The sequence below is a fragment of the Lampetra planeri genome, chromosome 53 (assembly GCF_965212315.1).
Source record: "Lampetra planeri chromosome 53, kcLamPlan1.2.h2, whole genome shotgun sequence".
In the NCBI taxonomy this organism is placed as follows: domain Eukaryota; kingdom Metazoa; phylum Chordata; class Hyperoartia; order Petromyzontiformes; family Petromyzontidae; genus Lampetra; species Lampetra planeri.
Window position 1 is genome coordinate 6573372 of NC_136159.1, and position 15526 is coordinate 6588897.

The 15526-nt window shown below is 53.8% G+C and overlaps 1 protein-coding gene across 1 annotated transcript in view; it reads right to left on the bottom strand.

Annotated features, from left to right (window-relative positions):
• The window catches only part of LOC144734807 (potassium/sodium hyperpolarization-activated cyclic nucleotide-gated channel 2-like), an 85774-nt gene that overhangs the window by 13559 nt on the left and 56689 nt on the right, over positions 1-15526 (bottom strand). Inside the window, exons 4-7 of the mRNA XM_078617190.1 lie at positions 9028-9246; positions 6111-6257; positions 3601-3841; positions 1936-2100 (exon numbers count right to left, since the gene is read on the bottom strand). Coding sequence (XP_078473316.1) covers positions 1936-2100; positions 3601-3841; positions 6111-6257; positions 9028-9246 — 772 coding nt within the window. The remainder of the gene's footprint in view (positions 1-1935; positions 2101-3600; positions 3842-6110; positions 6258-9027; positions 9247-15526) is intronic.

A 15526-nucleotide genomic window follows, 5' to 3' on the forward strand; every position in this document is an offset into this window, starting at 1 on the left:
TCTAAAAATGTTACTAAAAATGTGTTACTAAAAATATATCACTAAAAATGTTACTAAAAATGTATTACTAAAAAAGAAACAAACGGGCAGAGACGTCGAGACGGGTGCAACGGTTCGGAACGGAACGGACATCACCACGTGGCCCCTCTAAGCCAACAACCTCCACAACCTCTCCGTTCTCTCTCTCTCTGGTTGCTGTCGAGAAGGGCCATTGCCCGAAACGTCGCCGATTAAATACATATTTCCTTTCTTTCACGCAATACACGCGTTTTTTGTATTCTTCTTCTTGACGAATGCGTTGTGAGTGTTGGCTTGCTTGTTTGTTTGGTTGTTGCTGTTGGTAAAGGGGCCGTCAATTTATTGTCGGCCGCTGACTTTCTCAATCGCGGCGGAGGCGGAGGTGACGAGAACTGATGGGGGGAGTGGGCTGGCGGCTACGAAGGGCGTTTGCTTCTCCCCTTGAAGGTTCTCAATAAAACATTCATAGTAATAATGAACGACGCTGATGCCCCCGCGAAATAAAACATTCATAGTGCCCGGAGACAAGCTGGCGAGCGCGCCTGTGTGCGTCTGTGTGTGTGAGTGTGTCTGTGTGTGTGAGTGTGTCTGTGTGTGTGTGTGTGAGTGTGTGAGTGTGTCTGTGAGTGTGTCTGTGTGTCTGCGTCTGTGTGTGTGCGTGTGTGTGTGAGTGAGTGTGTCTGTGTGTGTGCGTCTGTGTGTGTGAGTGTGTCTGTGTGTGTGCGTCTGTGTGTGTGTTTCTGTGTTTGTGTCTGTGTGTGTGTTGTGGGGAGCGGTAGTGTAGTGGTTAGCGCGCTACGCTGCGAACCTGGCGACCCGGGTTCGATTCCCGTTCACGGCCAACACCAGTGAAGATTGTCTGAACCAGTTCTGGCCCTAGGCCGACTCAGCCTCAAAAGAGTACCTGGTGCGGTGTGTAAACATCGTCACTAGGGAGACAAAGGCGGCCGGGCGTGGTGCTGGCCACCCACCCCCTCGTGTACCGTGTTGGCCTTCATAGGTGCTCGCTAGCAGCACTTGCCCCAACAGTCTGTTAAGTCTATACGGGAATCTTTTGTGTGTGGGGTGTATGAATGAGTGCGATTGTCCTCATGTCCCCACGTCTACCCCCCAAGTGTCTCCCCACGTACTCCCCCTGCGTCTCCCCATGTCTTTCACCAGGTCTCACCCCACGTCTCTCTCCACGTCTCCCCAAGTCTCTCCCCGCATCTCCTAGCGTCTCTCCTCGCATCTCTCCCCAGGTCACTTCACATCTACCCACATCTCACCCCAGTCTCCCCACATCTCCCCACATCTCCCCATGTCTTTCACCAGGTCTCACCCCACGCCTCACCCCATGTCTCACCCCACGTCTCCCCAAGTCTCACCCCGCATCTCCCAGCGTCTCTCCCCGCATCTCTCCGCGTCTCTCCCCGCATCTCTCCCCAGGTCACTTCACATCTACCCACCTCTCACCCCAGTCTCCCCACGTCTCCCCATGTCATTCACCAGGTCTAACCCCACGTCTCCCTGCGTCTCTCCACATTTCCCCACGTCTCCCCGCGTCTCTCCACATCACCCGACGTCTCACCCCAGTCTCCCCACGTCTCCCCATGTCTTTCACCAGGTCTCACCCCGCGTCTCTCCCCACGTCTCACCCCACGTCTCTCCTCACGTCTCCCCAGGTCTCTCCACATCTCCCCACATCTCACCCCAGTCTCCCCACGTCTCTCCACATCTCCACACGTATCGCCCCACATCTCACCCCAGTCTTCCCACGTCTCCCCACGTCTTTCACCAGGTCTCACCCCACGTCTCTCCACATGTCTCACCCCACGTCTCCCCGCATCTCCCCGCGTGTCTCACCCCACGTCTCTCCACGTCTCCCCACGTGCCTCTCCCCCCCCCCCCCCATCGCCCCCGGCGAGGGCATCTCACCGATGCGGTCGAGGCGGTCGATGGCCACGGTCTCGAAGGCTCGCCGCATCATGGGGTACTCCTCGAGAACCTCGTTGAAGTGGTCCACGGAGAGCGAGAAGAGGCGGCAGTACGTGTCGGCGCGCACGCTCGCCGTGCGGCGCCCGCGCGTCAGCAGGCAGATCTCTGCACGCGCAGAGTCGCCGTCGGCATCATCGTCAGCAGCAGCATCATCAGCAGCACCATCAGCATCATCAGCAGCACCATCAGCATTATCATCATCATCATCAACAACAGCATTATCAGCAGCATCATCAACAACAGTATTATCAGCAGCATCAGCATTCTCAGCAGCTGCATCATCATCAGCAGCAGCATCAGCAGCATCAGCAGCAGCAGTATCATCAGCATCATCATCATCATCATCAGCAGCAGCATCATTATCATCATCAGCAGCATCATCATTATCATCATCAGCAGCAGCATCATCAGCAGCATCATTATCATCATCATTATCAGCATCATCGTCATCATCAGCAGCAGCATCATCATGAGCAGCATCATCAGCAGCATAATCAGCATTATCATCATCATCAACAACAGCATTATCAGCAGCATCAGCATTCTCAGCAGCAGCATCAGCATTATCAGCAGCTGCATCATCATCAGCAGCATCAGCAGCAGCATCATCAGCAGCAGTATCATCATCAGCAGCAGCATCATCATGAACAGCATCATCAGCAGCACCATCAGCATCATCAGCAGCACCATCAGCATTATCAGCATCATCATCATCAGCAGCATCAGCATCATCACCATCTTCAGCAGCATCATTATCAGCAGCAGTAGCATCAGGATCATCAGCAAAATCATCAGCAGCATCATCAGCAGCAGCATACATCATCAGTGTCATAATCATTATCATCATCAGGCAGATCTCAACACGCGCAGCGTCATCATCAGTTTCATCTTAATCAGTGGCATCATCAGCAGTAGCAGATCTCTTACATGCGCAGCATCATCGGCATCATCCTTATCATCACTATCGGTGTCATCCTAGCGACATCATCAACGTGGGAATGGCTCCTGGTTCAAAAGCGAGGGCCACCTCTGCTGCTGATGAGAGACCGGGTGGCGAAACCGCTCCGGAGATTTGTCTCGCGTTGAACCGAACGCTGCCTCACTAATGCCACGACCAGACGGCTGATGGGATGTGTAAAAAAACAAGTTTGTGTTGCGGCAGATCGTGCGAAGGGGGTGTGCAGAAGCAGGCGCCCGATCGTCCGTTTATTTATTTATTTATTCCTCCTCCTGAGGCTCCTCCTCCTCACGTCCTCCTCCTGAAACTCCCTCCCTCTCCACCCCCCTCCCTCTCCTCCCTCCCTCCCTCTCCTCCCTCTCTCCACCTCCCTCCCTCTCCTCCCTCCCTCTCCACCCCCCCCCCCTCCTGACCTTCTCATCCTGAACCTCCTTTTCCTTCCCCTCCTTCCCTCCCTCCATCCATCCCTCCCTCCTGACCTCCTGACCTCCTCCTCCTGAACCTCTCCCTCCTCCTGAACCCCTCCCTCCGTCTCCTCCCCCCCCCTCCTCCTGAACCCCTCCCTCCTCCTGAACCCCTCCCTCCGTCTCCCCCCTCCCCCCTCCTCCTGAACCCCCCCCCCCTCCCTCGCCCTCGCGTCGACCGACCTCCGAAGTAGGAGCCGTCGGAGAGCTTCGTCTCCTTGTTGGCCTTGGTGATGATGCTGACGACGCCGTGCTGGATGAAGTACATCTTCTTGCCGATGGTGCCCTCGCGCACGATGAAGTCCGCCGGCTGGAACACCTCGAACTGCAGCTTGGTGAGCATCGCCGTCACGAAGTTGGGGTCCGCGTTGGCGAACAGCGGCATGGAGGCGACGAGCTTGCGGCAGTTGTAGTTGACGATCTCCTGCGGTCGAGGGGGGGGGGGAGCGGTATGGGCGGCGTGGTTCGTGGTGACCGGTGACCACGGCAGCGGTGGCGGTGGTGACGATGGTGATAGAGATGGTGATGACGATGTTTATAGAGATGGCGATGACGATGATGATAGAGATGGCGGTGACAATGGTGATAGAGATGGCGGTGACGATGGTGATAGAGATGGCGGTGACGATGGTGATAGAGATGGCGATGACGATGATGATAGAGATGGTGATGACGATGATGATAGAGATGGTGATGACGATGGTGATAGAGATGGTGATGGCGATGGTGATAGAGATGGTGATGACGATGGTGATAGAGATGGTGGTGGCGATGGTGATAGAGATGGTGGTGGCGATGGTGATGACGATTGTGATAGAGATGGTGGTGGCGATGGTGATAGAGATGGTGATGACGATGGTGATAGAGATGGTGGTGGCGATGGTGATGACGATTGTGATAGAGATGGTGGTGGCGATGGTGATAGAGATGGTGGTGGCGATGGTGATAGAGATGGCGGTGACGATGGTGATAGAGATGGTGATGACGATGGTGATGACGAATGTGATAGAGATGGTGGTGGCGATGGTGATAGAGATGGTGGTGGCGATGGTGATAGAGATGGTGGTGGCGATGGTGATGATGATTGTGATAGAGATGGCGATGACGATGGTGATAGAGATGGTGATGACGATGGTGATAGAGATGGTGATGACGATGGTGATAGAGATGGTGATGACGATGGTGATAGAGATGGCGATGACGATGGTGATAGAGATGGTGATGACGATGGTGATAGAGATGGTGATGACGATTGTGATAGAGATGGTGATGACGATGGTGATAGAGATGGTGATGACGATGGTGATAAAGATGGCGATGACGATGGTGATAGAGATGGTGGTGGCGATGGTGATAGAGATGGTGGTGGCGATGGTGATAGAGATGGCGATGACGATGGTGATAGAGATGGCGATGACGATGATGATAGAGATGGCGATGACGATGGTGATAGAGATGGCGATGACGATGGTGATAGAGATGGTGATGATGATGGTGATAGAGATGGTGATGATGATGGTGATAGAGATGGTGGTGGCGATGGTGATAGAGATGGCGGTGACGATGGTGATAGAGATGGTGATGACGATGGTTATACAGATCGTGATGACGATGGGTATACAGATCGTGATGACGATGATGATAGAGATGGCAATGACGATGGTGATAGAGATGGCAGTGACGATGGTTATACAGATCGTGATGACGATGATGATAGAGATGGCGATGACGATGTTTATAGAGATGGTGATGACGATGTTTATAGAGATGGTGATGACGATGGTGATAGAGATGGTGATGACGATGGTGATAGAGATGGTGATGGCGATGTTTATAGAGATGGTGATGACGATGGTTATACAGATCGTGATGACGATGGTTATACAGATGGTGATGACGATGTTTATAGAGATGGTGATGGCGATGTTTATAGAGATGGTGATGACGATGGTTATACAGATCGTGATGACGATGGTTATACAGATCGTGATGACGATGTTTATAGAGATGGTGATGACGATGTTTATAGAGATGGTGATGACGATGTTTATAGAGATGGTGATGGCGATGTTTATAGAGATGGTGATGACGATGGTTATACAGATCGTGATGACGATGGTTATACAGATCGTGATGACGATGTTTATAGAGATGGTGATGACGATGTTTATAGAGATGGTGATGACGATGGTGATAGAGATGGTGATGGCGATGTTTATAGAGATGGTGATGACGATGGTTATACAGATCGTGATGACGATGGTTATACAGATGGTGATGACGATGGTTATACAGATGGTGATGACGATGGTGATAGAGATGGTGATGACGATGGTTATACAGATGGTGATGACGATGGTTATACAGATGGTGATGACGATGGTGATAGAGATGGTGATGACGATGTTTATAGAGATGGCGATGACGATGGTGATAGAGATGGTGATGACGATGGTGACAGAGATGGTGATGGCAATGGTGATAGAGATGGTGATGACGATGTTTATACAGATCGTGATGACGATGGTTATACAGATGGTGATGATGATGGTTATACAGATGGTGATGACGATGGTTATAGAGATGGCGGTGGCGATGGTGATAGATATGGTGATGACGATGGTTATACAGATGGCGGTGGCGATGATGATAGAGGTGGCGGTGGCGATGACGGCGACGCGTCTCGCGCTCACGTGTCTGAGCGGCTCGTTGAGCTCCTCCAAGATGTTGTCCTCGTCGAACATCTTGCCCTGGTAGCGGTGCTCGTAGTACTCGTGGATGCGCTGGCGCAGCTCCGCCGGCAGCTTGTGGAACGACATGTACTGCTCCACTTGCTTGTACTGCACGCGGAGGGGGGTCAATAGGTCAACGGGTCAAAGGGTCAGCGGCGGGATCGGTACGGCATGCACTGCTCCACTTGCTTGTACTGCACGCGGAGGGGGGGTCAATAGGTCAACGGGTCAACGACGGATTGGAATTATATGCACTGCTCCACTTGCTTGTACTGCACATGGGGGGTCAATAGGTCAACGGGTCAATAGGTCAGCGGCGGGTCGGTACGGCATGCACTGCTCCACTTGCTTGTACTGCACGCGGGGGGTCAATAGGTCAACGGGTCAAGGGGTCAGCGGCGGGTCGTTACGGCATGCACTGCTCCACTTGCTTGTACTGCACGCGGGGGGTCAATAGGTCAACGGGTCAAAGGGTCAGCGGCGGGTCGGTACGGCATGCACTGCTCCACTTGCTTGTACTGCAAACCGGGGGGTGGGGGGTCAATAGGTTAACAGGTCAGCGACGGATCGGAACGGCATGCACTGCTCCACTTGCTTGTACTGCACACGGTTGGTCAATAGGTCAACAGGTCAAGGGATCAGCGGCGGGTCGGTACGGCATGCACTGCTCCACTTTCTTGTACTGCACGTGGAGGGGGGGGTCAATAGGTCAACGGGTCAACGGCGGGTCAGCGGCTCAAAGGGGGGTCGACCGGTCAATGGGGGTCCATGCTAAAGAGTTTATATTGGGGAGGGAGGGGGGTGCCACTAAAGCCATCGCCGCCCCCGACACAGCCGATCGGCGAGGCCTCGTCGCCGCAAACAAAACGTGGCCAAATTCGCCGGCGGCTTCAGCACGCCGGGGTTGTTGTTGTTGTTGTTGTGGGTGTGTTGGGAAGGCAAACCCCGCGGCGTTTACAATTCCGAGTACAATAATAGTAGGTTTTTACCCTTTAAACTGGTACAAAACTGACACCTTTATACAAGGCATCATGTTTGCAATAACCACAACACGAGCAGTCAAAATGCAAACAAAAAGAAACAACTCTGATAATGGTAATGATATGCACTGTCCTTGAAGTTGATTGGTCCACACCCGAGACAGCTTTTCTCAGAGCCTAGTCTCCATTGGTGTTGGACCAGATGACACCAAAAGTCGTACAACTCAAAAACAGCGCACTATCAGAGTATTGAGAGCTCGGGGTAAGCATTTACACTATGAGACCTCCTTTACCAGTGGCAAAATATAGTAGTAGGTTTTTACCCTTTAAACTGGTACAAAATCATTATCATCATCAGAGTTGTTTCTTTTTGTTTGTATTTTGACTACTTGTGTTGTGGTTATTCCAAACATGATGCCTTGTATAAAGGTGTCAGTTTTGTACCAGTTTAAAGGGTAAAAACCTACTATTATATTTTGCCACTGGTAAAGGAGGTCTCATAGTGTAAATTCCGAGTACGGTGAAGGTTCCGCGGGCGACTGCAACCAATCAGGAGCTCCAGCACGGGGCAATTGGCATGGAAATGCGAGGATGTCCTCCCTGCGTCGTCAGTCTCAAGCAAATGTGACGTCATCGCTGTGAGCCCACGTGGTGTCAATCTGGTCAGTGGGAGGTCAATGTGTCAGTTAGGCAGAGGGAGGGGGGGTCATCAGGTCGACGGGTCAAAGTGTCATCGATGCACAGGGGGTCAATGGGGGGGAGGGGCGGTCAACGTGTCGGTGATACACGTGGGGGTCAATGGGTCAGCGATGCACAGGGGGGTCAACTGGTCAATGGGGGGGTCAACGTGTCAGTGATGCACATCGGGGTCAACGGGTCAAATGGGGGGGTGGTCAACGTGTCAATGATGCACATGGGGGTAAATGGGTCAGCGATGCACAGGGCGGTCAATGTCTCAACGGGTCAATGGGGGAGGGGTCAACGTGTCAGTGATGCACAGGGGTCAATTGTTCAACGCGTCAGCGATGCACAGGGGGGTCAATGGGTCAACGTTTTAGTGATGCGCATGGGGTCGACTGGTCAATGTGGGGTGAAGCGGTCACCCGCGTCAAAGGGTGAGAGGTGACGGGTCATCGCTGCTGATGAGGATGATAGTGATGATGATGGTGTCGACGATTAGAATCGCCCAGGGACGGATGTAGGCCGAGGCTGAGTGAGCCACAGCTTAGGGCCTCTCATTGCGAGGGGTGCGGCGGGCGGGCGGGCGGCGACCTCCGAATACGAAATAAACATTAATTAAACAACGGCACGAAGTTGCAAGTTTTTACATAATCGGTTGAAAAATAAAGAAGACTGTGGGAATAACAAAAACAAACGGACTTAAACGGTTACAGGGTCTCCTCTTCTTACGAACGAGTTAGGTTCCAGAGGTACTGCTCGTAACTCGATTTGTTCGTAAGTTCCATCTTTACTCCCGTCGATTCGAAACGCGTTGTACGGCGTGTACACTCAACACGGGGAATGGCTTTATAAGTTGTGTAATCTCCTGCAGACGTATATATCGCTGGTACTTCACGTTCTGTAGATGTAGACGCCACCACCGCCGTCTATTGCGCGGTGGTTGAACTTACGACTCTCGGTCCGAACAGGCAACTGGACATACGGACCAGGCTTGTTCGTATCTCTGACAGTTCGTGAGTAGAGGAGTCCCTGTATTTCCATTGCGATATTAGACAACAAATCTCAGAGGCATTCCTCCAAGGGGGGAACCCTTCGAAAAGCTTCACGCGGCTGAATTTTAGATACCCCAGCAACGTCACAATCCCCCCCCGCCCCCCCGAGGGGAGATGGAGGAGGGGGGGAGGGGGAGGGGGGGATCCTCAATGCCCCCCACGCACCTTCTCCTGGTACTGGCGGCGCGACGAGTCGAGCGACTGGATGAGCGCCGTGGCGTGCCCGATGAACATGGCGTAGCACGTGGCGCCCACGATCATGCTGAGCATGGTGAGCCACACGTCGGACATGCTGGAGGGCGCCTGCTGCCCGTAGCCGATGCACAGCATGTGGCTCATGGCCATGAAGAGGGCGTACGAGTACTGCATCTCCCACGACACATTCTGCAGCAGCACACAATGACAAAGGTCGCCCGTGTAGCCTTCACGGGAGTGGGGGCGGGGGGGTGTGGGGACAAGTGCTGTTAGTGAACGAGGAATAGCAGCGACTCGTAAAGGCCGGCACTGTTGCACACGAGGGGGAGCGGTGCGGTGGCGAGCAAACCGCGACATCGCTAAGTAACGCAAATCCAGATATCGCTTCCATCCCCCCCCCTCCGGCAATCTCGCCGTGCGTGTGGTGAACAGCGGCGATGTGGGTGTGTGTGTGTGGGTGAGTGTGTGTGGGTGTGTGGGTGTGTGTGTGTGGGTGAGTGTGTGTGGGTGTGTGGGTGTGTGTGTGTGGGTGAGTGTGTGTGGGTGTGCGGGTGTGTGTGTGTGGGTGAGTGTGTGTGGGTGTGTGGGTGTGTGTGTGACTTGCCGATGACTGGTACCAGCGGTGTCAAGATCGGCCTCAGTGGAGGAGGCTCGTGAAGGACGCTACTGGGCAGTTGGAGGCAGTCGCCCTCCAACAACAACGGAGGGCGGAGGAGCGACGCTCACAACAACGAGCGGAGCGCCGGGTGGCTAAAGCACAGCAAGTTGGCACAGTAGGGGGCACAGGTGGTGCATCAGCCAGTCATCTCGGTCATCTCGGTCAGTCGACCCGTGGCACCTGGGTCTGCCCCGTGACCTCCTGCCAGCGGGCGTTCGACACTTCACGTGGCCTCAAGGTGCACATGGCCTGGCACAAGCGTCGTGGTGACGTCACCGCCACTTAGTGGCGAATGGCGGTTGTTGTGTGTGTGTGGGTGAGTGTGTGTGGGTGTGTGGGTGTGTTTGTGTGGGTGAGTGTGTGTGTGTGGGTGAGTGTGTGTGGGTGAGTGTGGGTGTGTGAGTGTGGGTGGGTGGGTGAGTGTGGGTGGGTGAGTGTGGGTGGGTGAGTGTGGGTGAGTGAGTGTGGGTGGGTGAGTGTGTGTGGGTGAGTGTGGGTGGGTGAGTGTGGGTGGGTGAGTGTGGGTGTGAGTGTGGGTGGGTGAGTGTGGGTGGGTGAGTGTGGGTGGGTGTGTGTGGAGGGATGAGTGTGGGTGGGTGGGTGAGTGAGTGTGGGTGTGTGGGTGAGTGTGGGTGGGTGGGTGGGTGTGGGTGGGTGTGTGTGGGTGGGTGTGTGGGTGAGTGTGGGTGTGTGGGTGAGTCTGGGTGGGTGTGTGTGGGTGGGTGAGTGTGGGTGGGTGAGTGTGGATGGGTGAGTGTGGGTGGGTGTGTGGATGGGTGAGTGTGGGTGGGTGAGTGAGTGTGGGTGGGTGAGTGTGGGTGAGTGTGGGTGGGTGGGTGAGGGTGGGTGGGTGAGTGTGTGTGTGTGTGGGTGGGTGGGTGAGTGTGGGTGGGTGAGTGTCGGTGGGTGAGTGTGGGTGGGTGAGTGTGGGTGAGTGAGTGTGGGTGGGTAAGTGTGGGTGGGTGAGTGTGGGTGGGTGAGTGTGGGTGAGTGAGTGTTGGTGGGTGAGTGTGGGTGGGTGGGTGAGTGTGGGTGGGTGAGTGTGGGTGGGTGAGTGTGGGTGAGTGAGTGTGGGTGGGTGAGTGTGGGTGGGTGAGTGTGGGTGGGTGTGGGTGGGTGGGTGAGTGTGGGTGGGTGTGGGTGGGTGAGTGTGGGTGGGTGAGTGTGGGTGGGTGAGTGTGGGTGAGTGTGGGTGGGTGGGTGAGTGTGGGTGGGTGAGTGTGGGTGTGTGTGTGTGTGTGTGGGGGTGAGTGTGGGTGAGTGTGGGTGGGTGAGTGTGGGTGAGTGTGGGTGAGTGTGTGTGGGTGGGTGAGTGTGGGTAAGTGTGTGTGGGTGGGTGAGTGTGGGTGGGTGAGTGTGTGTGGGTGAGTGTGGGTGAGTGTGGGTGGGTGAGTGTGGGTGTGTGGGTGTAAGTGTGTGTGGGTGAGTGTGAGTTGGGGTGAGTGTGAGTAGGGGTGAGTGTGGGTGAGTATGGGTGAGTGTAGGTGAGTGTGAGTAGGGGTGAGTGTGGGTGAGCGTGTGTGAGTGTGTGTGAATAGGGGTGAGTATGTGTGAGTGTGGGTGAGTGTGAATAGGGGTGAGTGTGTGTGATTTGTGGTGAGTGTGAGTAGGGGTGAGTGTGAGTAGGGGTGAGTGTGAGTTGGGGTGAGTGTGAATAGGGGTGAGTGTGTGTGAGAAGCGTCAACTCCGGGCGTGTCTCTGCACGCCTGGAATCCGGCGCCGCGCGCCTCGGGTTAGCGGATCACTCCGGGATCACTCCGGCGTCACGCTGCGCGCCAGAATCCCACCCAGGGTGGCACGGGGCGGTGCAGTGCAGCAAATAGGTTCCCCATCTACCCACGTTCGTCTACTTCGCTGTGTGTGTCTCCTCTTCGCTGTGTGTCATCTCCTCTTCGCTGTGTGTGTCTCCTCTTCCCTGTGTGTATCTCCTCTTCGGAGTGTGTCATCTTCTCTTCGCTGTGTGTCATCTCCTCGTACCGTGGTGTGGCTGTCTCGGGGCTCGCTGGCATTGGTTGACAAGCGAACCTGACTGCTGATGAGACACCGAATGTCGAAACTTTGTCTGGACAAATTTTTTCAAAAACATATTTTGGTTCTTTCGGTAAAGTCACGTAGATAGAAAATAAAAATAAAATAAAAATTTGAAATAAAATTGTCTAGACAACCTCTTCCCCCCCCCTCCTCCTCCTCCAACGTTCCCCCAGCTCGAGAATGATCCGAAGCCTCCCTTCCAAAACGCTCGAACTTGTTCCACGTCCCCGTTGGTTCGCGTGGATTATCCTCCGCGTCATCCTCCGGTTTCCCCCACCCCCCCCTCCCTCCTCCTCCCCGCACCTTCACATCGAGACTCAACACGGACGAGTTTTATGATTCATTCCACGCGATGATGATAAACCACGAAACCTCGTTTCGCTATCATTTTGTGACAGCGCAGGTCGCTCCGGGGGGGGGGGGGTTACACCTTGTAAGATGAAGAACAATAGTGAAGTGTTTTTATTTAGTTTAGTTTAGATCGCCCCCCTCTTCCCCACGGTCAAACCACGCGTGGACACAATCACAGCCCGTTATACTCGGCGGGGGGTGAGAGGGGGAGCGGGGGGAAGGGGGGGGGGGCTGGGTGGAAGTAGAGCTGGGGGGAGGGGGGAGTTGGGTTGGGGGGAGGGGGAGCGGGGGAAGGGGGGGCTGGGTGGAGGAAGAACTGGGGGGAGGGGGGAGGGCGGTTGGGGTGAGGGGGGGCTGGGGAGAGGAGGGGGCTGGGTGGAGGTAGAGCTGGGGGTAGGGGGGAGGGAGGTTGGGAGGAGGGGGGTTGGGGTGAGGGGGGGGGGGCTGGGTGGATGAAGAACTGGGGGGAGGGGGAGCGGGGGGAAGGGGGGGGGCTGGGTGGAGGAAGAACTGGGGGGAGGGGGGAGGGCGGTTCGGGGGAGGGGGGGCTGGGGAGAGGAGGGGGCTGGGTGGATGAAGGGCTGGGGGGGAAGAGGGCTGGGGGTGAGTCGGGGGAGGGGGCCTGGGGAGAGGAGGGTGTGGGGGGAGGGGAGGCTGGCAGGAAGGGGGGGCTGGGGGGAGGCGGGCTGGGGAGAGGAGGGAGCTGGGGGGAGGGGAGGCTGGGGGTGGTAGTAAGGGGGGCTGCGGTGTGTGGGGGAGCTGGGGATAGGGGTGGGGGGCTGCGGGGGGGGTGGGGGTGGAATTCCTGCGAGGCGGGTGCGCGGCGTTGTCGACTGTGGAGCGCTCGGAATCTCTCTCGCCCGCCCGAGCCCTCGACGGGGAGATTAACAACGCTCGCCCTCTCGCATTTCAATGAACTTCACCAACGCCTCTCCTCGCCCCGTGCGAGAGGCGTCGTTTGTTCTTTTCAGTCGGGGGTGGTGGCGCGGGGGGGGGGTAGGAGCTGTTCATAATCGGGCGTCCGTATTTGCCAAGGACAAGTTATGTCAGGATCTTGGCTTCACCGTTGGGGTGGAAGGCTGGGGGGGGGGGGATGAGGTTTTTTTGTGACGTGGTTTTGGTTACAATCGCGACCTCTGGGCAGGTGGTGGACGATGGGCGATTTGACCCGGTGGAGGCAATGCAGGGGGCGCCAGGGAGGCGAGACGTCCACTGCCTCACCTGGCACACGGGAGGATCGTGGGTTCCACCATGGCACTGCCGCCTGTATATTTTGAGTTTTCGTGTCTCTATCTCTCTCCCTCCCTCTTTCTCCCCGTGGTTGCGTGGATTTATCTCCGGGTCCTCCGGGATTTCCCTCCACGTTTAGAATCACCGTACGTTTTAGAGTAATTTGGCTGCTATAAATGTCCACGTGATAAGCCACTTCGTTGTAGCTCGCATTTGAAGCCACGTGGCTTCGAAAAAAAAGTTCTATATAGCTGAGTGGGCTATACAAGTGGTAACATAATAAAATTATCTTCTTGGTTCTTTCTGTAAAGTCACGTAGAAGGGAAATCATAAAATAATACAAATAAAACATAATAAAATACAATTCTCACGACGTTTCGGCCACAACGCAAGCAGCCGTCCTCAGGTAAAGAACAGGTCTGTCGGAAAGACAGCGTCTGAATGAACACCACTAAGCTTGGCAGCGTATATTTAATCTGGGTTAGAGGAGGAAGGGCGCCTTGACAAAGGAATAATAATAAAATTCGTTTATAGTCGAGTTTTAGTTTGTAGTCGAGTTTTTAGGTCCGGCTGGTGGTTCACCCTCCCGCCCTCCACCCGCCCCTCCCCTCGTCCCCTCCGGCACCACCCCAACCCCTCCTGAACTTTTGTTTTAATTGAAACTCGGAAGAGAAATAAGTAATTCAGAACAAACGCCAACAACAACAACCCAGCCAAGAGTTGCGCAAGTTACATTTTGACAAAAGTCGCGGGAGTAACTGGGACGTGGAGCGATTTGTGTGACTTTGAGTGGAGGTAACCTCACTGCGTGCCCACACATAAGAAACAGAATGACAAAGTGACTGTGATTATTGAACCGAAATCGCCTTCCAATTCATCCACATGCGCCGCGATTCTCACCTGTAACAATAGCGCCCTGATTGTCATTGAGATCGGACGGAATCTGTCACGTGTCCCTGTCACGTGTCTGTGCCACGTGTCACTGTCACGTGTCTATCACTGTCACGTCACTGTCACGTGTTTGCCACGTGTCCGTCACGTGTCTGTCACTGTCACGTGTCCTTCACTGCGACTTCACGCGTGTTGTTATTTGCCGTTCGGAGAGTAGATGAGGCTCCAAATCCATTGAGTTGTTTCGTTATTCTGTGCACCACTGCGGCAGATTGAAAACAAAAACTAACTTTCTTTAGAACTGCTTGTTGTTGTTGTTGTGTGTTTAGTTTGTTTGTCCTTCCCCGCGCACCTCCAATTAGCGCGGTTGGCTACGTACGGTGCGAAAGAAGTTCGACGTCCAAACGTACATCAATCACATTATTTGATTGTGTAGCCTTCATAGAAAGATTATATAACAGGCGACATATCAGACAATACACCAGAAGGACCATCGCCTGAAACGTCATAAAAATGTATCTTTCAGGCCACACGCGGTTAACGTTAACGAACGTGTTGTACCCCCTATTATTATATTTTGGTACTGGCAAAGGAGGTTTAATGATGAAGATGCTCACCCCGAGCCCTCATTACTTTGATAGTGCATTGTCTTTGAGCTGTACGTCTTTTGGCGTCCTCTGGTCGAGCACGAATTGGGTCGAGGCTCAAAAGAAAGCCCTCCCTTGGTGTGGACCAATCAGTTTCAAGGACAATGCATATATTATCAGTGTGTTTTTTGTTTGCATTTTGACTGCAAGTATTGTGGTTAATGCAGACATGAATCCTTTTAAAAAGGTTTCAGTTTTGTTGCCAGAAAAAAGGGGAAAACCCTATTATTAAACTGGTCAACACACTTTTTCTGGCATAAGGTATTCCAACGGTTTTTGGGGTGCTGATTCCAAATCTGGCATCAGTTTTTGTCTATCACATCAGGTTTTTGAGATATCAAATATTGCATTTTCAATAAAAACTGCAGAAGAAAAATATTAAATAAATGTGGATATCTACATAAAATGATATTATAAACACACTTTCCTAAAAATACAGCACCATATTTTAACACTAAAGCAGTCACTGACTCGCAACAACGTGCAATCATAAGTGACAGAGTTAATTTCGGGTAAAATCAATGAAAATGGGGTATTCCGATAGCATAAAAATGAGATGTGATAGAGCAAATCTGAGATCAGATTTGGAATCAGCACCCTGAAATTAGTCTAAAACAGCTGCAAAAGTCCAGGCCAGAAAAAAAAAGTTTTTTTTTGTTGA